The 25,921-nt window shown below is 40.2% G+C and overlaps 1 protein-coding gene across 5 annotated transcripts in view; it reads left to right on the top strand.

The window, feature by feature from the left end:
• ZFP64 (ZFP64 zinc finger protein) overlaps window positions 1-25,921 on the top strand; it is an 87,525-nt gene that overhangs the window by 20,023 nt on the left and 41,581 nt on the right. For 4 of the 5 annotated variants that reach the window (XM_025470430.3, XM_049100347.1, XM_025470429.3 and 1 more), the window contains 2 exons: window positions 843-1,094; window positions 6,779-8,657. In XM_025470430.3, the coding sequence (XP_025326215.1) occupies window positions 843-1,094; window positions 6,779-8,064 (1,538 nt within the window). In that variant the 3' untranslated portion in view covers window positions 8,065-8,657. Of the gene's footprint in view, window positions 1-842; window positions 1,095-6,778; window positions 8,658-25,921 lie in introns of those variants that run through there. The other variant, XM_025470432.3, reaches the window with a different exon arrangement.

The raw sequence follows: 25,921 nt of genomic DNA, 5'->3' as shown, positions 1-25,921 counted from the left end.
TTCACAGGGAGTAAGTTGACATGTACATTAGTGAGTATAAGTCAACGAAGCTGCTAGGACAAAGAAACCCAAACACCAGCTCCCACGCGATAGGCGTTTATGTGTCTTTCAACTAAGTGTCCGGAGGTAAGCAGGTGTCTAGGGTAGGCAGGTGGCTCTGTCCTACCAGATAATCCAGGGACTTAAGTTCCTTCTGTGTCATTATAATGCATCATGTCACAGATCTGCCTTCTACAGGCAAGCTGCCCTCCCCTGCCAGTTCACCCCACATCTTGGAAACAGTTGGCAGAAAGAGTGGAAAAAGAAAAATAAAAGACAAACCACGTCCTTTACAAAAGGGACACATTTACCTTCTCTGCCATTTCATGGGCGAGGACGTTGTAGCAGAATGACACCTGGCTGCGGGCGAGGCTTAGCCTTGAGCTGCCTTCCCAGGAGCTCTCCGAAAACTTAGACCCTCTGAGTTGTAGCGTGTGTCTGTGAAGACGAGAGGAGGGAACGGGATGAGACAATCAACAGTTCCTTACTTTACTTGGCTCTACTTTAGACGTTTGCATGGCCTTCTATTTTTAATTGATAAGGAATTGATTAGAAAATGAATAGGGGCCAATTAGGAACAATCTTGAATGTAGGAAAAATTAGAAAATCACAATAGGCAAAATGGAAAAAAACTCCCCTTTTCCCGGGATGTTAGGTCTTGGCATATTTTCTTCTCTGGCATTTGGAGTTTCCTAAATTTTCTCCAGTGACCACATAGTCCTTTTACCCATAAGGTAGTGGGGAAAGAAGCCTCTTTCTTGGTTAGTGTTGTTTCCTGATGCCATCTGTGTGTGTGTTTGAAGGAGACAAGCCCCACAAGTGTGAGGTCTGTGGCAAGTGCTTCAGCCGGAAGGATAAGCTGAAGACCCACATGCGCTGCCACACGGGTGTGAAGCCCTACAAGTGTAAGACGTGCGACTACGCCGCAGCTGACAGCAGCAGCCTCAACAAACACCTGCGCATACACTCGGATGAGCGGCCCTTCAAGTGCCAGATCTGCCCCTACGCCAGCCGCAACTCAAGCCAGCTCACCGTGCACCTGCGGTCCCACACAGGTAGGTCCCTCGTACTGCTCTCGCGCTGTGCTCCTCACTTCCAGCTGCTTAAAAGCACCTTAAAGCACTGAGTCACGATCTAAGTCCACGAATGGGGACGTCCGCTCGTGGCACTGTTTGCGGGTTCACTTTGCATCCAGCTGGAAGTGCCTTTCTCAGTCCATTAGGGAAAAACCTCGAGTTTATAACCTCCTGTGTATCCTCCTGTAACTTTATAACTTATTCACTAGTAAAGTATTTAATGAGGAGGTGAGCCGAATGACGAAGAGCTATAAATATAAACAACGCCTTCTTAATACATTTCTGCATAGTTTCTGCATCTCGATCATTTTTGAAGCAAACTCAGTTCAGCCTGGGACAGCTTTGTGGAAAAACGCAGCAGAGTAGGTAACCTAACAAATCATCCGCGTTTCAAGTAGACCAGTTAGCTATTGATACAATGATGCTGTGTAACAACCACAACAAAACCTCAGTGGCAGATTATAATAAGTGGTTATTGCTCACACACTGCAGGTCTAGCCAGCTGGCTAGACACTGTTGATCTTAACTGGGCTCAATCACATGTAGCAGGAAAGGCTGGGTGTCCACTGACCTTGGCTGGGGATCTGTGGCCTGTGGATTAGCTGGCTGTACACTCAGTTTAGCTGGGGCAGTCTGGCTCTGCTCCACGTGCCTCTCATCCTCTTTTTGGACCTATGGGCTACCCCAGGCTTATCCTTCTCATGACAGTGGCAGGGGTACAAGCAAGGATATGCCGGTGGATAAGCCCATCTCAAGCTTCTGCTTGCATCCCGTTGGCTGAAGCATGCTATGTGGTGGGGCTGGGCTCACCCACAGTGGGAGGTCACCACAAGGTTACAGGGCAAAGGCCGAGATAGGAGGAAGGATAAAGAATTGGGACCATTTTGCAAGCAACCACAGTCCACTCCACCATCACTCACAATTCGGGACATGCAGGTGTAGTCATGTCTTCCCAAGAGCCATGTAAGTCACATTCGATCACGGGATCAGGTTCAGACACCGGGATCCTGTCTGATCTCCATCAGGTCTGAATATGGCTTCTCTTGACCCAGAGACCTTTGAAGTAAATGACAAGTCATCTGTTCCTACATTCCCGATGCACCGTGGTGAAACAGAGCCAGGGTAATTCCAGTAATCCTGTTTGCAAGGGGAAGAATGGGCGGCACTTGGCAATCACTGCTCCACAGGTTACCAGAATCCCTCTGGGCAAATGTCCCCACATCCCCACACTCTGGGGACAGGAAATGTTTCCTGGTTGGGGCTCAGCTCTGCTCCCTGGTTCCTGACTCTGCCCACTGCAGCATCCTTTCCTTCACCTGTCTGAGCCACTTCCGAAAAGTAGTGAAAAATGTACTTTTGTGAAACTTTCTCAGCCTGCTTCCTGCCTACTAAAAGTAGGGCTCTTTTTAGTTGAGGGTGGTGATGGGTTTGCCAGTAGAGCCATGTGCAAAATTTCATGAATTTCCTGTGCATCTGCGTGCCGAAAGCCACCCCACGATTCTTTCGGAGACTCTCCTTTCCTCTGAACCCCATTGTAGGCACTTTTGGCGTATGACCTTCTGTGGCTGAATCCCTTGATGTTCCTGGGAATCCTTGTCCACCTACTTGGCGCCAACCTAATTCTTTTGGAGATTTTTACGGAGAGACTTATATTCATACCCATCATTTCTCAATCAGTCTTCCCCCTGAGATCACGTCCCTGGGGATGATCTTTGTCCCTAGACTTCTGTCTTACCTTGAAGACTTTTTGCTAGTTGGAGGTGAGAAATTTTATCTAACCCAGCACATCTTTGTTTTGGTCTATTCTCTCTAAATTCCATTTAGAAAATGGCCGTTTCTTTTTCTGAGTTTTTCGTTTCCTTATAGGACCTCATCATGTGCAGCTCGTGAGACACTTCCACTGTTCTGCCCAGAATTAATCTCTTTTGCTCAAGTCCCAAATTGAACAAGTGTATTATATTCTCTATCTTCTAAGTTACTGCAGGTGACAGTTTGACCAAATGTTTGCCATTCAGTAGTGTGCACGCCACTTCTCCAGTCTTTTCTTACCATCCATCCCAATGCCAATGCTACATATTTTCATTTCCTGTTAGGGCAGCACTGTGCTCCTAGATACCAATCTCTGTATTAGCTACCTGTTGTCACACAAATGCAGCAGAACAAATATTCCCACAAAATCTCAGTGGATGCGGTGACATGTCTTTTCCGTTGACATGCTGGGGATCACGTAGGCAGTTCTGATCTTGGCTGGACTCAATTACATGTCTGAGAATCTGCTGGCTGTGAGCTGTCTGTCCACTGGTCTTGGCTGCTGCAATCCAGCTCTGCTCCACATTTCTGTCACCCTCCTCCTGGGACCAGCGTGCTAAGCCAGCCTCACTCTTCTCATGGTGAAGGCTGATGGAGGTACAAGCAAGCAAACCCCGGTGCACAAGCCCATTTCAAGCCGTTCCTCATATCAAGTCTACTTAAGATACTATCAGCCAAATCCAATGACACAATTGTTGAGGGTCATGGCAGGTCATCCCGTCCCTATCAGGAGACAATGCACAACTACACACATGGCAGAGGCCGTGGCTACAGGGAGGGAGGCGAGGTGGTGAGCTTTGGGAACATTTTTGTCATCTGCTAAAGCCAGTTAAGACATGGGCATAACCAATGGCCAACTGATGTATTTCAGAAATCTCCCCAGCCTATGTTAGATGAGCTAAAGGACTCATTTATGAAAGTGGTTCAGAATCATTTTTGACTTCTTAGGATAAACTTGCCATTTATAGTAGCATCTTCAAATTGGTCTAGAAAAGGTGCATTTTCTAAAACTTTAAATGTGTACCATTTACGCAGTGTTTCCACGGAATGTTCATTTCCCTTTTATAAATCTGTGGCATTTAGAAAATTTTACAGATTGTAAAATTAATAGGATTTGGTTTTCATCCTTTGATCGTTTGGGTTGACTCATCATCAATGGTTTTAGTAGCAACCTAAACTCAAAAAAGATCTGTCGGCTTAAATATATCAGTTGCTTATTCATTCAACAACATTCATTAAGTCCCCACTAGGTACTAGACACTGTGAGGATCACATACTGGGCAGGAATAAATGTAATCATTAGTTTTGGAGAGCTTTTGATCCCATGGAACAATTACTGACCAGTATGCCTCAATTAAGAAATCTGTGGTTAAAAAAAAAAAGGAAAGAAAGAAAGAAAAAGAAAGAAAGAAAGAAAGAGAAAGAAAAAAAGAAGAAAGAAAGAAAGAAAGAAAGAAAGAAAGAAAGAAAGAAAGAAAGAAAAAGAAATGACAAAGGGATTTAAAACCTTTGCTTTCATATCAAAGAGTGTTGTTAACTCTGCATCTCTGCTGTGAGATTTGGTTATCTGGTGTTTCTGGGTTTCACCTCTGCTGATTATTTAAAAAAAAAAAAGGCAAAAAGACTGTCACTTATTTGGGCAGGGATGTAACAGGAAAACCTATTAGAATATTCTAAACCTATTTAGAATATTCTAAAGTAAGGATTCTTACTCTGGGTATACAGATACCTCCACTCAGGGATCCATGAATAGAATTTAGATGGTCCATGAACTTACATCGAAAAAAAGTTAGATCCTCATTTTCACTAACCTGTGTTGAAATTGGGTGTGTCCTTCAATTATGAAAATTGGCAACTGATCCAAGAATAGTGCCTGTGAAGTTGTCTTCAGCAGAGATCACAGATCTTTTCATAACAGTTGTTGTAGATAGATCAATATATCATTTATGCTCTTCTCTATTTAGAAATTATTGTAGTTATAGATCTGCTACTAGAGCTTCTTATTTAATGCATAAATAAAGCACACATGGGGCGCCTGGCTGGCTCAGTTGGTGGAGCATGGGACTCTTGATCTTGGGGTTATAAGTTCGAGCCCCATATTGGGTGTAGAGATTACTTAAAAGATTTTATTAAAGCACACACATTGCTATATCATGAATTTTTTCTTTTAATTTTTTATATAACTATTTCAATATACTTGGCTTCTTTTGCATTCCTACAGATTTTTATTTCAGTTTACTTTGTGTATTTAAACATTATTCTAAGAAAAGATCTGTGCATTTCACTAAACTGCCAAAAAGGAGTTGATGGCATAAAAGAAGAATAAGATTCCAAGGCAGGAGTCAGCCAACTTTCTATAAAATGCCAAATAGTAAATGTTTTAGGCTTTGCAGGCCATACTGTCTCTGTCACTATCGCTCACCCCTGCCTTTGTAGTGTAAAACAACCATAAGCAACACATGAACAAATGGGCGTGGTCTAGATTCCAATAAAATTTTATTTATAAAAACAGGCTGTGGGCCAGGTTTGGCCCACAGGCTATAGCTTACCATTCCTTGTTCTGGAGCTTAGTGTGGATGATCTTGGTGGTATTTAGTCATACAAAGCATTGTTTAGGTTTGAGCTTCTCAGTTTTCTAGGAGCTTGTTAAATTTGCTCCCTGTCATCGTTACTTACTTGCATTTATTAAGCAGCTTACGGTGATGTTTTAGGCCTTATACCAAAAAGCCGGAATACGATCCCATCTTTGAGCTTATGGCCTAAGAAAGCGAACATCAGGCATATGCACAGATAATTACCCAGCATCTAAGAATACCAGCTTTGGAACCAGCCTGGGTTGGAATCCAAGCCTTGCTACGTACTACAGGGGGACGGTGAACAAGTTACGTAGTCTCTCTAGGCCTCATTTGTACAGTAGTGTTAAGAATAATATTGATAATAGTACCCACCTCGTGGGAATGTTGAGAGCATCAAATGAGACCATTCTTGTGGAGTGCTCCTCAGAGTGCCTGCCATCCTGGAAGCAACCGAAGAATGTTAGCTGCTACTTTGCTTTAACAATACTGAAATGGGCGGGGTCACCAATTTGCTTGAATTATCAGTGCCTTAGATAATTCGGACTTGCCATTCATTGAGGAAATAAATTTGGAGTATCATGTGCATTCAGATGGTTGCAATTTCACTTTGCCTGCTCATCTTTCAGCGAACATGAATAAAAAAATAAAATAAAATAAAATCAAGCAGCTGGATTTCGTAACTTCACAAGTAAAGAACGCAGCTGGCAATGTGGGATAAATAAATTTGGCGCAATAAACACGTCTTTATTAATAAAAATCTGCATGAAGTGTAAGCTGGGCGTTTCAGTCGCTTTATACAGACGATTCTGATGAGTGAGCATGGAGCTGACGGATTCCAAAATGTGTCCTCGAATCTGTTACAACATGTAACTCAATCAAAGTGAACGGATGATGCAAAATTTACACAACTGTGAACCGTTAACTAGCAGAGTGGGTCCTTTAGCAAAATGAACGGTAGCTTGATCGTTTTAAAGAACATGAGTATGCTCACAAGTACTATTTTATTTGGGACAATTGAATAGCACTTTTCCATCTCCCGTTTTTCTTGTGGGTTTTTATAACAGTGCTGGTGGTTTAGGTTTGGGGAAAGAAAAGAAGCCCCCCCACCCCACCCCCAGCCCCCCTTTTTTTTTCCTCCCAGGGGCTGCTAGCAGCTGCAGTTAGAAGGTCTCCACCCGCCCGCCTTTGGTATAAGCGGTTTTCTGGTGTGTGCTTCGGGGGGAATCCGCTGTGGTTGTTGCCTGCCTGTTCTTATCGAAACTCACCTTGTGTTGACAGGGGACGCCCCCTTCCAGTGCTGGCTCTGTAGCGCCAAGTTCAAAATCAGCTCGGACTTGAAAAGGCACATGCGCGTGCACTCGGGGGAGAAGCCTTTCAAGTGCGAGTTCTGCAATGTCCGCTGCACCATGAAGGGCAACCTCAAGTCGCACATCCGCATCAAGCACAGCGGAAATAACTTCAAGTGCCCGCATTGCGACTTCCTGGGTGACAGCAAAGCCACCCTCCGGAAGCACAGCCGGGTGCACCAGTCGGAGCATCCCGAGAAGTGCTCGGACTGCAGCTACTCCTGCTCGAGCAAGGCGGCGCTGCGCATCCACGAGCGCATCCACTGCACCGACCGCCCCTTCAAGTGTCACTACTGCAGCTTCGACACCAAGCAGCCCAGCAACCTGAGCAAGCACATGAAGAAGTTCCACGGGGACATGGTGAAGACCGAGGTGTCGGAGAGGAAAGACGCGGGCCGCCAGAGCAGCCGGCAGGTGGCCAAGCTGGACGCCAAGAAGACTTTCCACTGTGACATATGCGACGCCTCGTTCATGCGCGAGGACTCGCTCCGCAGCCACAAGAGGCAGCACAGTGAGTACAACGAGAATAAGAACTCGGATGTGACCGTCCTGCAGTTCCAGATAGACCCCAGCAAGCAGCCGGCCGCCCCCCTCACCGTGGGCCACCTGCAGGTGCCCCTCCAGCCCAGCCAAGTGCCCCAGTTCAGCGAGGGGCGAGTCAAGATCATCGTTGGGCATCAGGTGCCCCAGGCCAACACCATCATCCAGGCCGCGGCCGCCGCCGTGAACATCGTACCGCCCGCCCTGGTGGCCCAGAACCCGGAGGAACTCCCCGGGAACAGCCGGCTGCAGATCCTGCGCCAGGTCAATCTGATCGCCCCCCCTCAGCCCTCGGGGTGCCCGAGCGAGGCGGGCGCGATGAGCCAGCCCGCTGTCCTGCTGACCACTCACGACCAGGCCGATGGGGCCACCCTGCACCAGACGCTCATCCCCACCACCCCAGGCAGCCCCCAGGAAGGCTCCGGCAACCAGACTTTCATCACCAGTTCGGGTATTACATGCACTGACTTTGAAGGCCTTAACGCTTTGATTCAGGAGGGGACAGCTGAAGTGACAGTGGTGAGTGATGGAGACCAAAACATCGCCGTGGCCACCACGGCCCCACCTATATTCTCCTCCTCCTCCTCCCAACAAGAATTGCCTAAGCAGACTTACTCCATCATTCAAGGGGGAGCCCACCCAGCCTTGCTCTGTCCAGCAGATTCCATACCAGATTAATACTTAAAAACCAAAAGAAAGGGGGGGAAGGTGTGACCAAAAAAAAAAAAAAAAAAAAAGAAGGCGTAAATAGAAGTCTGTAAGAGGTTTGCTCTTAAGGTTTTTAAGGCTTGCTGTGAAACCCCTCCCCTTGTAATAAATTGTAATTTTATACTGCTTACTATAATTTTTTTAAACGCTGTAATAATGTTGAGACCACCTCTGAATCGCCGTGTTATAACTGTTGTAGAACGTTGCCAAGATGATTCCAGTTAGGGGTTGGAATTAAATGCATTGAGTAGTGAATACATTTGTTTTGTCCAGCTTGATTTCCCAGTTCTGAGAAGGGTTTTTTCCAATCTAGTGAAATTTATGTGGGAGACGGGACTTCCCAACGTCTCTTAAGTCACCATCCTGAAATATTACCCCTGCCCCCCAAAATCTGGGCTTATTAGTGTTTTAGTACATGGATACAAATCTGTTGGCATGAGGACCATTTTCTACATGATGTTACGTGGATACTTGACACCCCCCCCCCCCGAAAAAAGATGTTTAGTGCTAATGAGAAAAAAAAGGAATGGTTTCCTAATAAATTGATACGTGAGTAAAATATACTGAATGTTAATGATTCTTGAGAGTCACAGTATGACTGGGACCTGATGGGGTGTGAATTATCCAAAAAGAGGATTTGAAGAAACAAAGCTTTTGAGTCCTCCAGTAAATGTGACACAAGCATTCACGGTCGATTTAAATGTGCCTGGTGCCTAAAGTGACCCAACCTGTAGCATTTCCGTTTTGAAACTTGAGATTGACAAACCTGACATTTCTCTTTAGGGATGCAAAGATGATGTGAGTTCCTACTAACCCTTAGGATGGTTTTCTAGGATGCCATTGTCTTAAATATCAATATATTGGCAGTGGGATTGGAAAAGCATCTAGGTTTTTCCAAAGCATTAGGCTCTACTGAGGAAAGAGAAATTCAAAGGTTATGGTTTGGGAGTTGAAATGCTGTTCGATCAGTAGGTGGCGCCAGAGAGCAAGCTAGAATTAACCTCCAAAAAAGCCATAACTAGGTGGGGTAGTTACCTACAATTTCCAGCTTCTAGCATCATCTTCCAATTCATCGTGGGCTCTTAAACATACGGAATGATTGAAACATGCTCTCACAGAGCGTCAGCAAGGTCGGGTGCAGAGAGGTTTCCCTTGTGAGAGAAGCATATTTAAAATGTAACGAGAACTCTTACGTATATTTTTACCAGATCCCTCACCGCTTTGACTTTCCTAGCACACGAACTTACTAACAGTCTCACGGCGATCATCTCACTCGTACACAAAGATATTACCCTCCTACCCCCTTATTTCTTTGGTAATAACAAACTAAGGAAATACACAAAATGGTGATGCGGAAACCTTCAGGCCTTGCCTACTGGAAATAGGAAAAGTCGGCCTCCCTTAGGAAATAGCTATAAAGTTTGCGTTGTCTCTTTTCTTTCTTTGATCCTTAATATTTGAACACAATTCTGAGAGTTCTGGGGGAGGGGGGTGTTGCCACAATTTATTGTCATATTAGCAACGGTAATAATGAGTCATTAACTGGATTGGCAAGAAAATGAGAGCTTGCAGCACGCTATGTTCATATTTTAATAATTTCACTGCTTTAGAATTATTGATTATAGCTCTTTTTTTTTTTAATTGAGGAGGGGAGCTCCGGGGTAGGGGGGAGAGGGGCAGAGGGAGAGGGAGATAGAGAATCTTAAGCAGTCTCCACCCCCAGTGGGGAGCCAGACACAAGGCTCAATAGTAGGACCCTGAAAACAGGACCTGAGCCGAAAGCAAGAATCAGATGACTAATGAACTGGGCCACCCAGGTGTCCTGCTTACAGCTCTTAGGAAACTATTTAGCTATTCAGTTTTAGCCAAGAAACTTCTATTGTCATGAACCTGTTTTCTATATCTTTCTTTCCCAGAGTACCCCTTTCTTCGACTTTTAAAGGAATGGTTCCCTGGTTAGAAATGTAATGTGCATTCAAAGTAGAAAAGATGTAAAACACATTATATTATTTTAAAAAGCTCAAGTTGGGGCACTTGGGTGGCTCAGCCAGTGACTCTTGATTTCAGCTCAGGTCACAATCTCTAGGTCATGGAATCAAGCCCCATGTCAGGCTCTGCACTCAGCACCAAATCAGCTTGAGATTCTCTCTCCTTTTGTCTTCCTCCACCCATGCATGATGTAAATAAATATCAATCTTAAAAAAAAATACAACTTTTAAAAAATTTTTTAAAAACATTTAATATTAAAGTTACTAGTAATCTTACTACCCAGACACAAAATTGTGACCATTTTGATGGACTTTTTTTTGATGAACTTCTTTTATTTCTATGTTTATGTATATATATGGTTTCCACTCCAGTTACAGAGTTGGGTTTGAATGGAGCACACTATTTTCTGTTGATATATTTCCCTTTATATAATTTATCTCTAGCTAGCTGCTACCCTCCAATATGCACCTATACATGCATTTCTATATACATACACATGCATAAGTGGATTTTTTTAAACCACAACAGCAAAACTTGTTCCTTATAATAAACTATATACACAATTGTACAAACACTGAGCCAATCATCTCCAGCTCCCTCCTTATTCTCCTCCTACCCCCGGTTAGGAATGTTAAGTTTTCTCCATATTCATACTAACATACACAGACTCAGTAGTGTAGAAAAGATTTTTTCCTATTTTTCTAGTAACTGTATCACACCATGTATATTTCTGTGCAAGTTGCTCTTACTCTTCCATGTATTAACAGTACTGCGGGTGAATACAGCTATCTCTAATTTTTTTTTTTTAAGCAAAAGGCAGTAATGTGAACATACCATGCGTTATTCCACTGTCTCTGTACTCGGGGATATTCAGGTGGTTTTGTTTTCATTTGCCATCACAACTGCAGCAGGAAACCTCCTGCAAGATTGCTCGCATTCAGTTGTGCTTCTGGAGTTACGGTGAGCATCCATAGTTTGTACTTGCATAGATTCAGATTACTTTTTTTTTTTTTTAAGATTTTATTTATTTATTTGAGAAAGAGAGAGTGAGCAAGTCAATGGGAGGAGGGGGCAGAGGAAGAGAGAGAATCTCAAGGAGACTCCCCGCTGAGCAGGGAGCCCTATACGGGGCTCGATCCCAGGACCTTGGGATTGTGATGACTTGAGTCAAAGGCAGAGACTTAACCGACTGAGCCACCCAGGCGCCCTTTAGATAACTTTTTTCGAAGCGGTAACCTCATCTGCGGTGTGGGCCCCAACTATCACTAGTCCTGGGTGTTAGCCATCTCTCGAAGTTTTGTCGGTCTGATGAGTAAAAGGAGCCATCTGGGCTCGGTGCATCTCCCCAGCTGCTGCTTTGTTTGTGTGTTTTGTTTTTTGTTTTTTTTAAGATTTACTTATTTATTCATGAGAAACACAGACTGAGAGACAGAGACATAGGCAGAGGGAGAAGCAGGCTCCATGCAGGGAGCCTGATGTGGGACTCGATCCTGGATCCCGGGATCACAACCTGCACCAAAGGCAGGTGCCCAACCGCTGAGCCACCCAGGCGTCCCCCAGCTGCTGCTTTGATTTGCATTTGTGACATCTCTCTAGAAACTTGTTGATCATTTGCAGTTTTCTTGTCTGTGAACCTAAAACACTTCTCCCTCATGTTTTTCCTTGGGTCGTTGGGCACTAGGGACCCGAGCCCCATGTCTGTCATAGATGGCAGATCTTTCTGTTCTCCTGTCCTTTGTCTTCTGATTGCTCTTGTGGTGCTGTCACCTCACAGAAAACTCTCTTTTCCTATAGTCTGGTCTCCTATTGCTTCATTCGTGGCTCCTGTTTTTTTTCTGGAACAGTCCTCTCTTCCCTCAGCTGAAAAAAAAGGTGTTTTTCTTTCTTTAATATATTTGCTGTTTTTTTAGTTGGCAACGTACGACAGCAAAAATCCCAATCTGCGCACGTATGACATGGGAATTTGGCGGCCCACATATGCCAGGACCGTTTGTTAAATAAAATATTATTTTCCTCGGTCCTAAAATCCTAATTTCACTTATTGACAGAAGTTCTCAAATATGCTTGAATCTGTTTCAGGAATCTGCTTTGTGTCACTGATCTTTACATCTTCTCTGGTTTGTCTGCAGCACACATCTATTGTGTTAGTATTAAGGAAAGCTTCACTGTCTTTTAGGATTATAAAGCCACCCTCTAGCTATTCTTTTCCAAAATTTTTGTAGCAATTTCTAGATACTCATTCTTCCAAATGCGCTCACTCTATCCAGTACTTCTCAAGCCCCCCCCCAAAAAAAAGCCTTTTGAGAATTTTTATTAGAAATGGATCAATGTGATATTGAACTTATAAAAAGAATAACTTTTGGGGCGTCTGGGTGGCTCAGTGGTTGACCATCTGCCTTCGGCTCAGGTTGTGATCCCGGGGTCCTGGGATCGAGTCCCGCATCAGGCTCCCTGCAGAGAGCGTGCTTCTCCCTCTGCCTGTGTCTCTGCCTCTTTCTGTGTCTCTCTTGAATAAATAAATAAAATATTAAAAAAATAATAACTTTCTAAAATATGTTAAATCTTATGCCTAAGAACCTTTATTCAAATCCCGGGAGTAACCATTATTCATATAGTTGTCTTCATATGCAATCCATTCTTATGATATGAGTCCTGTATTTCCTTATTGGTATATAATTTTATTATAATTGTAAATAAGATTTTTTCTATGTTAAAATAAATGTCACAAACATATAAAGAATAACTATATTTGGTATATTTGTCTATATTGAGCAAAAAATTCTTATTAATTGGGGCACCTGTCTAGCTCAGTTGGTAGAGTGTGAGACTCTTGATCTTGGGGTTGTAAGTTCAAGCCCCATGTTGGATGGAGAGATGACTTAAAAACAAAATCTTTTTTAAAAAGTTCTTATTAACTGACAGTAAATATTTATTTATTTATTTATTTATTTATTTATTTATTTATTTATTTATTTTTTGACAGTAAATATTTATTGGAAACTCTTGGTCTCTGATAAATATAATTTATGACGGTTATGATCCAGTCCTCTCCTTTCCCCGGTGTTTTATCTTGTCATTTATCCTACTTCGTTTGTTTCCTTGTCCAATTGCAATTAGCCACAGCCTCCAAACAAAGCTGGTACAGCTGATGTCTTTTTATGTCTCCATTTTTAATGTGAATGGCTTCAGAATTTCCTGGGTTAATATAATATATATACTGTTCCTTTGAGTGGTGCTTTTTCTAGTACTTGGGTCACTTCTACTGCAATCTTCACTTATAGTTTGTATCAGGGTCAGTTGCTGAATTTTAGCAAATATCCTTTCAGGATCTTTTGACATAACTCCTTGATTTTACACTTGAGTATGCCGATGTCATGAATTGGAATAGCCTGGTACAGAATCACCTTGCGTTCCTGCAGCAAGCCCTCATGGGCACGTTGGCTTCTTCTAACACACTGCTGGGTTGCATTTACTATCATTCACTTGAAAGTTTTCCAACTCTATCCATAAGTGCAGTTGAACTCTGGGATTCTTTTTTGTGCTCTGATTTTTGTTTGTTTGTTGTAGGTGATGTGACTCTGAAAATAAATTGGGGCTCATTCCTTCTTTTTCAGCAACTCAGCAATAGTTTTACTGTCTTGGGAATGATCTGTTTATTGTGTAGGCTGCTGCCCTTTCTCATTACATATCCTCAACAAAACTTCCCTGCCTTTTCCACAATGACCCGCCTGTGTAAGTTTTATAACCCATGTGGCTCCGTTTGGATCATTTATATTTTACAAAATAAAAAAACCATTCCCTTTGCTCTGGCTTTCACATTGCTAGCTCTATGATTCCATTATACATGCTCTTAAAATTATTTTTAAATCTTTGGCATTTTGGCGGGTGAGTCTATCAGCTTTATTACTGATGGTTTCAGAGGAGGGGAGAGTTTCTGTTTTTTTTGTTTTTTTTGTTTTTTGTTTTTGTTTTTGTTTTGTATTTTCAGTTCTCCTAAGTTTGTCAAAGGGTTTATCTATTTTTCTTTTTTTTTTTAAGATTTTTATTCATGAGAGACACACAGAGAGAGAGAGAGAGAAAGGCAGAGACACAATCAGAGGGAGAAGCAGGCTCCATGCAGGGAACCCAATGCGGGACTCGATCCCGGGACTCCAGGATCACACCCTGGGCCAAAGGCAGGTGCCAAACCACTAAGCCACCCACGCGTCCCTATTTTTCATTTATATTAAAGTAAACGTAAAAATAGTAGTATGAAAGCTTTTGCTTATAGTTACTTTCTTTGCCCTCCTCCATTTTATCCATTTCGGCTTTTCTCTTTTTACTAATTCTTTTTCCTGCTTTTCTTTCAGTTTATCTTGCTATTCTAATTTCCTGTAAGTTCACTTATTTGTAGCCTTTCATAACGAACACATTTAAAGCTACATATTTTCCATCGTGACCTCACTTATGTTAAAGGATCATGTTTTTAAATGTTAAAATCACGACTGTCACACAAATATAAAATATTAGTAGATGAACTATAATGAAAATATTAATGAGGGCATTGGCTTCAACAGGTTACAATAGGCTCAAAGGAGATTTCCGTGCACGTATAGTTACGTAGGCCATGAGAAATGCTACAGTGAATTCGCAGACACATGCAGAAAGGCTCAGATAACCACATGCAGATAACCCAGAGCAGATAACAGGACACCCAGTCATCTTTTTTGCCTGTTTTGGAGTCTTTCCAAAATGTTCCCAATATCCATATCCCTGTAGATGTTTATATGAGGTATCCTTCTTTCATAAGTTTCTAGATGCTTTGTTATTTCAGTTTTAGGGTGGGTTGCTTGGTTTAGTGGATTGTCAGGCGGAATGCAAGAGCCATAGAAAGGTATGTTTCTTATTTTTCAAGTAGTTACAATTTGGGAAACTGTATTTGGGTTATAGTTTCTGATAGTCATGGGCCTGAGGATGTGATCTGTGAAAATACGTGCTTTTTGTAATTTATTAGTTTGTTTGGTTTTTTTTATGGCCATGGACATGACCAGTTTTTGCTATGATCAGCAGGTATTTATGTAATAAGCACATTTAAAAAAATAAATATTATAATAAATATTTATAAATATAAATTTATTTTTATAAATTTAAAATTTTGTAATATATAAATATTATAATAAATATTTATAAATAAATATTATAAATAATATCTTTAAAAGGGGGGATGGAGTGCTTGGGTGATTCAGTTGGTTAAGCCCCTGCCTTGGGCTGGAGTCATGATCTCAGGGTCCTGGGATGGAGCCCCACATCAGGCTCCCTGCTTAGCAGGGCATCTGCTTCTCCCTCTCTCTCTGCCAGCACCTCCCCTGCTTGTGTGCAAGTATGCACTCTCTCTTTCAAATAGATAAAAATCTTTTTTAAAAATAAACACATTAAAAAATAAATAAAAATAAACACATTAACTTAATTACTCAGTTCTTCCAAGCCTCTCTCAGTTTTTGTCTATTTGATAAACTTTGCAGGAAGTATTTGTAAACTTCTCACCATGGTTACTTTTTTTTTAACCAGTCTTTTCTTATAACTACTAAGGTGTTTTGTTTTATTATGCCTTGCCCTATGTTGTTTGAGGTGTACGAGTTTGTAGTTGTTATATGTTCTGTCAATTTTCCCTTTTTCCCTTTATTCTATACTTATCCTTTCCATTCCATAGCTTTTGACCTTAAATTATACTTGATCTCATAATAATATTTTAAGTCCCACTTGATATTTATTTACATGTGCCTGGCTTACCTTTGCCTACTCCGTTATTTATTATCTTTCTTTTATCAGCCTCCCTTTGTCCTTGGTAGGAGAATTCACACTGTTGGCATTTATCAGTCACATAGACTTCGTAATTCACTTTTTAAAAAAATTATCTATTCATTTGATAGAGAGAGAACACAATCCGGGTGAGTGGTAGAGGGAGAGGGAGAAGCAGACTCCCCGCTGAGCAGGGAGCTAGATGCTTGGCTTGATCCCAGGGCCCTGAGATCATGACCTGCCCTGAAGGCAAACACTCCACCGACTGAGCCACCCAGGTGCCTCCATTCACTTCTGTCCTATTGAATATTTACTGTTTATTGAACGTTGTGATTTTTTTCTCCCTTTTCCTTTCTAGCTTTTCTCCGTTCTCTTGAAAGTTCCTGCCTAGGTCTTCATTTCTGCTAGCAGTTACTTTCCAAGCTTCACTAATGATTTTTAAATTTATATTTCTCTATTGCTCTCTCAAATATAAATATTAACCATCCCCCAACCTCCCACTAAAAGTCTCCTCCCCCATGACAGGAGGCCCGTGGACCTTATCTCTTCCTCCACTCCCTTTCCCCAAGTTCCAAGTTTTGCTGAGACAATTCCTGAGCTTATTTCCAAGCTTTTGCTAAGTTTTGTCCTGTGGTTTGTCCCATAATTCCCATGTTACCATCACCTACTTAGATTTGGCCAAAGATGAGAATAGACATTGTTTGCCATCGTTTCTTCTCTATTCTTCCTCTTCCCTATTTCACGTCTTTATTCTGATCTTATCTTTATTCCATTAGAGTGTGTTCTTGAGTATATTCCTTAGAACGGGCCCCTCAGTTGGCATTTCTTTCTTCCTGGCAGATGAATGATACCTGTGGACATAGGATTCTTTTCTCTTCAGTAATCTTCAAATTCTGTTCTGGTGGAGATGAAGGGTTTAAGATCAATCTCATCCAATTCTCAGATGCCTTAGATCCAGTGACCAGTCACATTGAGACAAAGTGTCAGTGTTGCTAGGAAAAAAAGTGGGGACTTACCTCACTCGACTTAGCCAATCACATTGACTGAACCAAACTTTGAAGCTTCCAGAATAGAGAGGAGGTCTTGAACATGGGGCTTGAACATTATGATCTAGAAGACTTTTTGTTGCTCATCTCCTGCTTCTCAGCAACAAAATTATGGTTTTGTATTTTGAAAAAATTCAAAAATGTTTTATTCCTTATAACCATACTGCTCTAAGCTTCTTTTTTCTCGTTGAAGTACAATTGACATAGAATATTTTAGTAGTTTCAGGTGTACAACATAGTGATGTATATTATAATACAATTATGGATGTGTATTATAATATGATTACCACCATATGTCTAGTTACCACCTGTCACTATACAATGTTTTGACAATATTATTGACCATATTCTCTTGCTGTACGTTAGATCCCCATGTCTTATTTATTTTATAACCAGAGGGGTGTACCTATTAATCCCCTGCACCTCCCCTGCTCCCATCTGGCAACCATCAGTTTGTTCTCTGTATTTATAAAGTCTATTTGGTTTGTTCATTTGTTTTGCTTTTCAGATTTCATATATGAGATCATATGACATTTGTCCTCTCTGACTCATTTCATTTAGCAAAATACCCTCTAGGTCCATCCATGTCACAAAAAGCAAGATCTCATTTTTTTTATGGCTGAGTAATATTCATATATACATTATATATGTATTATACAAAATCTTTACCCATTCATCTATTGATGGACATTTAAGGTTGCTCCGTATCATGGCTGTTGTGAATAATGCTGCAATGAACACAGGGATGCCAATGTCTTTTTGAACTACTGTTTTCATTTTCTTTGGTAAATACTCAGAAGTGGAATTGCTAAATCATATGGTAGTTCTAGTTTCAGGTTTTTTTTTTTTTTAAGGAAACTCTGCAGTGTTTTCCATAGTGGCTACAAGAATTTATATAGAGCTCCAAGCTTTCAACATTTTTTCTATACCAAATCATTAGAAACAATTTTCGGGGGTACCTGGCTGGCTTAGAGGAGCATGTGACTCTTGATCTTGGGGTCAAGAGTTTGAGCCCACATTGGGTATAGAGATTACTTAAACTTTTTTTTAAAAAGAAACAATTTTTTGTTAGTATGCTATAAATAACATATATTACACATTTTGATAATTATTAAATATAAGGAAAATTTTACTGGTAATATGTGTCTTAATGCGATAGATAGACCTACTCTTTTTCAGCTTATATATCCTTGATGTATATTACTTTCTAAAAAAAATTTTTTTACCAACTATTAGAATAAGATAATTTTCAGTTGTTTTCTTTTTTTATTGATGTAAATTCTGAGAAGTCTCTTTCATACAAATAAGGATATGGAAACAGAAATTGTATTGTTATAGTGTTGAGTCTCAATTATTTTAATTCCTTCTGAATTAAATACTAGAAAAATCTCACATAATGGTTGATCATAACTAAGTGGGTCAATTTTCTTAAAAGCAAAGAACTGAAAACCACCTGGATTTCTCTCCCAGACATGGAACGATTTCTCAGCATTGACACCATGATTTCCAACATGTTTTTTTTGTTTGTTTGTTTTTGGTTTTTTTTGTTGTTTTCTTTTTGCTATCCCAGATATTTTATAGCTCCATGCATTGATTCAGCATAGATGATTCAAGGGGACATGTGTGTATGTTGGGGGGGGGTGTTCATAAATGATCAATTTTAAGAAAAAGTACAGACAAAAATTGAGATTCTGAGAATTGATTTCTGTAATCATGCCTTTGAAAAATCTTTGTATATTGCCAAAATACAAGAACCTTAGTTGAAGACCCTTGCCCTAGAGCAGTGGTTCAGCACTCCATGTTAAGAACCAGGTAGTAAATACTTTCAGCTCTGTGGGCCACAGTCTTTGTTGCAATTCTGCAACTCAGCTATGGAGTGTGGAGGCCATCAACAGTACAAAAGAGGGGTGTGGCTGTGTTCCAATAAAATTTTATTTATAGGCATCAAGATCTGAATCTCATAAAATTTTTTTTTTTTTTTGAATCTCATAAAATTTTCACATGTCAGGAAATATTTTTTTCAACCATTCAAAAAAATGTGAGAACCATTCATGGCTCACAGATCATACAAAAAGCAGGTGCTGGGCCATAGTTTGCTAACCCTTGATCTACTAGACCCTGCACATAGTAGGTGCATAATAAATATTTATTAAATAAATGGCACTCATGATTTTCAGTGATAAAAGCTGATATTTATTGACTCGCCAACACAGTGCTGAATGCTGTACACAATAATCTCATTTAATGCACCCAACATCCCACGAGGGAAGTAATCTTAGAGCTCACATTATGCTGAAAAGGATGTGTTTCCCAACTTGCCTGGTATAAGAATCACCTGGAAAACGTGTTAGCATGCCCACAGCCACAGTCCAGCTCTGGAAATTCCAATACAGTGCATCTGGGCAGGGACCTGATCATCTATATTAGAAATCTAGAACCTCTGGAGATTTTTCTGATCCAGGCAGTTAAGAAATATTAAGGTATAGAACCAGAAGTCTTTTGTCTTGGGCTGTGGGGACTTTTTCCTACATAAGCCCCCTTCCTGCAAACACACACACACACACACACACACACACACACACACACTTAAAATTATATTTTACAACTGTATGGGTACAGAGATGGGTAATCCAGGCTGGCTTATATCCCATTTTTTTTTCTTTTGATTTCAAAAGAAATGAAAACACTTTCATGGATTCTGAGCATGACGCCCACTGACCCTAATGGAAAATGGGGCTGGGACATTGTAATCAACATGAGGAATACAAGAGAAGGTTCATTCAACAGGGAGAAGAGATAGGTGGGACAGACAGATATTTACTTATCTTTGTTTTGCTCCAGTTTATTTTATTACAAAAACTTTCCTTTTTTATTTTTTTATTCTTTTTTTTTAAAGATTTTATTCATTTATTCATTAGAGACACACACAGAGAGAGGCAGAGACACAGGCAGAGGGGAGAAGCAGGCTCCATGCAGGAAGCCCGATGCAGGACTCGATCCCCAGACCCCAGGATCAGGCCCTGAGCCAAAGGTAGACACTCAACTACTGAGCCACCCAGGCGTCCCTATTTTTTTATTCTTTATTTAAATTCAATTTAGTTAACATATATTGTATTATACTCATTTCAGAGATAGAATTCAGTGATTCATCAGTTGCATATAATACCCAGTGCTCCATAAAGTCTAGGGAAAACAGGATAATTTCATCGGTACTTTATATAATGCCCCCAAAGATTTGATTTCCATAATTATAGAGTGAGGAGATGAATACTTATTAGCAGTCAGTGTATTTTGACCAAGATATATTTGGTGTTAAAATGAGCACATGTGTATGTGCACGCATGCATGTGCACACAAATAAAATTTAAATTATCTGAGGCTTGACTGTAGTGTCATTTGATATAAGCACACACATTTCAAATTAGTATATATTGGTTATATATGTGAAGCCCCACTAAAATCTTTTCTTAGAGTCCATAATGGAGGGCACTATTAACAAATAGGAATACTGTCTTTAATTCTTTTCAATGGAGTTCTACTTCCATGGCAACCTACCCTCTACACCATCTAAAGATAACAGCTTTCTTTCCTCCTTTTCTAGCCCCAATTAACCATGGGTTTAATTTGAAAATTTTTGTATAATTGATTTTTTTAATATTTTCACTTTTTTTTATATCTACAACTAGATTATGAACTCAACGCCATGAACATTCTTTGCATCTTCCATAGTTCCTAGCAGAATATCCTTCATATAAAAAGTGCTTACTGAACATGTACTGACTGAATAATTGGGATTCTAGACATACTTGCTTTGTACTAGACCCTCCTCTGTATTCTACAGTGTTATCAACAAGTATTAATACTTGTCAGTTTGTGTATATTCATAAAATTAAATCTTACACATGTTAATTGGGGGGGGGACAACACCCAATGCTTATAACATCACATGCCCTCCTTAATGCCCATCACCCAGTTACCCCATCCTCCCACCCACCTCTCCTCCAGCAACCCTCAGTTTGTTCCCTAGAGTTCAGTGTCTCTTATGGTTTACCTCCCTCTCTGTTTTTATCTTATTTTTCCTTTCCTTCACCTATGTTCATCTGATTTGTTTCTTAAATTCCACATATGAAGGACACCTGGATGGCTCAGCAGTTGAGCATCTGCCTTTAGCTCAGGTCGTCGTGATCCTAGGATCGAGTCCCACATCGGGCTCCTTGCAGGGAGACTGCTTCTCCCTCTGCCTGTGTCTCTGCCTCTGTGTGTGTGTGTGTCTCCCATGAATAAATAAAATCTTAAAAAAAAAATTCCACATATGAGTGAAATCATATAGTATTTGTCTTTCTCTGTCTAGACTTATTTCACTTAGCACAATACCCTCTAGTTCCATCCACATCATTGCAAATGGCAACATTTCAATTTTTTTGATAGCTGAGTAGTATTCCATTGTATACTATATATATATATTCCATTTATATATATATATTTATATATATTTATATATATTCCATTTATACTATTTATACTATACACATCTTCTTTATCTGTTGGTCAATGGACATCTGGGCACTTTCCATAGTTTGGCTGTTATGGACATTGCTGCACATAAACATTGGGGTGCAGGTGCCCCTTTGAATCACTATGTTTGTATCCTTTGGATAAGTGCCTAGTAGGGCAATTACTGGGGTCATAGGGTAGCTCTATTGTTAGCTTTTTGAGGAACCTCCATACTGTTTTCCAGAGTGGCTGCACCAGCTTGCATTCCCACCAAAAGGGTAGGAGGGTTCCCCTTTCTCTGCATCCTCACCAACATCAGTCGTTTCCTAAGTTGTTAATTTTAGCCATTCTGACCAGTATGAGGTGTTACCTCATTGTGGTTTTGATCTATATTTCCCTGATGCCAAATGATATGGAGCATTTTTTCGTGTCTATTGGCCATTTGTATATCTTCTTTGGAGAAATGTCTGTTCATGTCTTCTGCCCATTTCTTGACTGGATTTTTTGGTTTTGGGGTGTTGAGTTTGATAAGTTCTTTATAGATTTTGGATACCAGCCCTTTATCCAATAAGACATTTGCAAGTATCTTCTCCCTTTCTGTCAGTTGTCATCTGGTTTTTGTCAACTGTTTCCTTTGCTGTGCAAAAGCTTTTTATCTTGATGAAGTCCCAATAATTCATTTTTGTATTTATTTATTTATTTATTTATTTATTTATTTATTTATTTATTTATTGCCTTTGGAGATAAGTCTTGCAAGAAGTTGCTGTGGCCAAGGTCAAACAGATTGCTGCCTGTGTTCTCTAGGTTTTTAATGGATTCCCATCTCACATTTAGGTCTTTCATCCATTCTGAGTCTATTTTTCTGTACAGTGTAAGAAAGTGGTCCAATTTCATTCTTCCGCGTGTGGCTGTCCAATTTCCCCAACACCATTTGTTGAAAAGACTGTCATTTTCCCACTGGATATTCTTTCCTGCTTTGTTGAAGCTTAGTTGACCACAGAGTTGAGGATCCATTTCTAGGTTCTCTATTCTGTTCCCTTGACCTATGTGTCTGTTTTTGTGCCAGTACCACACTGTCTTGATGATCACAGCTTTGTAATATAGCCTGAAGTCTGGCATTGTGATGCCTACGGCTTTGGCTTTCTTTTTCAACATTCCTTTGACTATTCAAGGTCTTTTCTGGTTCCATACAAATTTTAGGATTATTTTTCCAGCTCTGTGAAAAATGTTGATGGTATTTTGATAAGAATCGCATTGAATGTTTAGATGCTCTATGAGCATGGAATGTTCTTCTATTTCTTTGTGTCTTCCTCAATCTCTTTCATTAGCATTATGTAGTTTTCAGAGTACAGATCCTTTGCCTCTTTAGTTAGGTTTATACCTAGGTATCTTATGGTTTTTGGTGCAATTGTAAATGGGATTGATTCTTGATTTCACTTTGTTCTGCCTCATTGTGAGTGCACAGGAATGCAACATACTTTTGTGCATTGATTTTATATCCTGCGACCTTGCTGAATTCCTGTATCTGTTCTAGTAATTTTTTGGTAGAGTCTTTTGGGTTTTCTACATAGAGTATCATGTTGTCTGCAAAGAGCAAGAGAAGAGTTTCTTTTTTGCCAATTTGGATGCCTTTTATTTCTTTTTGTTGTCTGATTGCTGAGGCTAGGACTTCCAGTTACTATGTTGAACAGTGGTGGTGAGAATGGACATTACTGTCATGTTCCTGACCTTAGGGGAAAAGCTCTCAGTTTTTCTCCATTGAGAATGATATTCACTGCTGGTCTTTCATATACGGCTTTTATGATATTGAGATATGTTCCTTCTATCCCTACACAGCAGGGTTTTTATCAAGAAAGGATGCTATATTTTGTCAAATGATTTTTCTGCATCTATTGAGAGAATCATATGGCTCTTGTCTTTTCTTTTATTAATGTGGTGTATCGCATTGATTGATTTATGAATGTTAAACCATACTTGCAGCCCAGGAGTAAATCCCATGTGGTCGTGATGAATAATCTTCTTAATGTACTGTTGGATCCTATTGGCTAGTATATTGGTGAGAATTTTTGTATCCATGTTCATCAGGGATATTGGTCTGTAATTCTCCTTTTTGGTGGGGTCTTTCTCTGGTTTTGGAATCAAGGTAATGCTGGCCTCATAGAATGAATCTGGAAGTTTTCCTTCCATTTCTATTTTTTGAAACAGTTTCAGAATAGGCATTATTTCTTCTTTAAATGTTTGGTAGAATTCCACTGGGAAGCCATCCAGCCCTGGACTCTTGTTTGTTGGGAGATTTTTAATTAGCGGTTTGATTTCTTTGCTGGCTGTGGGTCTGTTCACATTTCCATTTCTTGCTGTTTCAGTTTTGGTAGTTTATATGTTTCTAGGAATGCATCCATTTCTTCCAGATTTTCTAATTTGCTGGCATATAATGACTCATAATATTCTCTTATATAAAAAAAATTCTCTTATATTTGTTTGTATTTCTTTGGTGTTGATTTCCATCTCTCCTCTTTCATTCATGATTTTATTTATTTGGATCCTTTTGCTTTTCTCTTTGATAAGTTTGACTGCAAACTAGTGGTTTATCAATCTTATTAATTCTTTCAAAGAACCAGATCCTAGTTTCGTTGATCTAGTCTACTGGGGTTTTTTATTTCTTTTTTTTTTTTTTTCATTTATTTATTCATGAGAGACACAGAGAGAAGTAGAGACACAGGCAGAGGGAGAAGCAGGCTCCATGCAGGGAGCCCAACATGGGACTCGATCATGGGTCTCCAGGATCACACCCTGGGCTGAAGGCAGCGCTAAAGCACTGAGCCACCCGGGCTGCCCTTTTTTAATTTCTATATCATTGATTTCTGCTCTAATCTTTATTATTTCTCTTCTCCTGCTGGATTTAGGCTTTATTTGCTGTTCTTTCTCCAGCTCCTTTAGGTGTAAAGTTAGATTGTGTATTTGAGACTTTTCTTGCTTCTTGAGGGAGAACCTGTATTGCTATATACTTCCCTCTTAGGACCATCTTTGCTGCATCCCAAAGATTCTGAACTGTTGTTTTCATTTTCATTTGCTTCCATATATTTTTTTAATTTGTCTTTAATTTCCAAGTTGACCCATTCATTCTTTAATAGGATACTATTTAGCCTCCTTGTGTTTGTGGTCCTTCCAAATTTTTTCTTGTAGTTGACTTCAAGTTTTAAAGGATTATGGTCTGAAAATATGCAGAGTATAATCTCAATCTTTTTGTACCAACTGAGATTTGATTTGTGACCCAGCATGTGATGTTTTCTGGAGAATGTTCCATATGCCCTCAAGAAGAATGTGGATTCTACTGATTTAGGATGAAATATTCTGAATATATTTGTTAATTCTGTCTGGTCCAGTGTGTCATCCAAAGCCCTAGTTTCCTTGTTGATCTTCTGCTTAGATGATCTGTTTACAAAAGTTTTCTTAAGATATTTCTCATACACCATAAAAATCCACCCTTTAAATTATATAAGTTAATAATTTTAGTACATTCACTAAGTTGTGCAACCATTACCAGCATCTAATTGCAGAACATTGTCGACACCCCAGAAAGAAACTCTGTCCCCAGGGGCAATCACTCCCCATTCCTCTCCCCAGCCTCTGGCAACCACAGATGTGCTTTATGTCACTGATTTTGCTTATTCTGAGCATTTCACATATTTGGAATCATACCACATGGGATCTTTTGTGAGTGATTTCTCTTACTCAACATCGTGTTTTCAAAGTTCATCCATGTTGGAATGCACATCAGTGTTCATTCCTTTTCACATCCATTTAGTATTTCACTGTATAGACAGACCACATTTTGTTTGTCTGTTCAGCAGTTGATGGAAATTTGGGTGGTTTCACTGTTTGCCTTAGTTTTAAAAATATTAATATAGTAAAATTTTTAGAATTATTTGGGAATTTTCATGAAAATACCTGCTACATATTGAGCAGTTACTCTGCATGAATCACACTAACTCAATGAACGTCCCCAGCAGTGCCCCCTAACAGAGTTATTATTACCACCACCATTTTAGGGCTGATGAGGCCGGGCAGTGGAATGGGTTAGCAGGTCACACAGCTAGTTGATTTGATATGATTTGAATCATACAGTGATTAAGATCTTATTCTGGAGCCAGAATCCCATGTTGGAAATCCAGTAGAGAGCAGGTCACATCAGTCCATCTCTGTATGAACACAAAGACGAAGCAGTGGATTCTAGCCCAGTGGCCAACATGAAAATTATAGGACATGGCAGGGGAATAGACACATTTCTCCCTCAGGTAAAGAGGAAAGGTAGAGGTGCCTGGCCAAGAGCTACTCAGTTCTCTTACTAAGCTAACATCCTTTGAGCACTTACCATGGGCTGGGTCCTTGCTAAGCATTTAACTACTGCCTCCTACAACCAACTCCCCAAAACATCAAGAATGAACCAGAGGAAAGTCCTGACATTTCTACCAGCACAAGACTGGCATTACTTAGCCCCCTGGAAAAGTATCTGTGGTCCT

This window comes from Canis lupus, chromosome 24 (assembly GCF_003254725.2).
Source record: "Canis lupus dingo isolate Sandy chromosome 24, ASM325472v2, whole genome shotgun sequence".
Classification (NCBI taxonomy): Eukaryota; Metazoa; Chordata; class Mammalia; order Carnivora; family Canidae; genus Canis; species Canis lupus.
The sequence above is the reverse complement of the archived record's forward strand: the minus strand, read 5'-3'. Positions and strand labels throughout refer to the sequence as shown.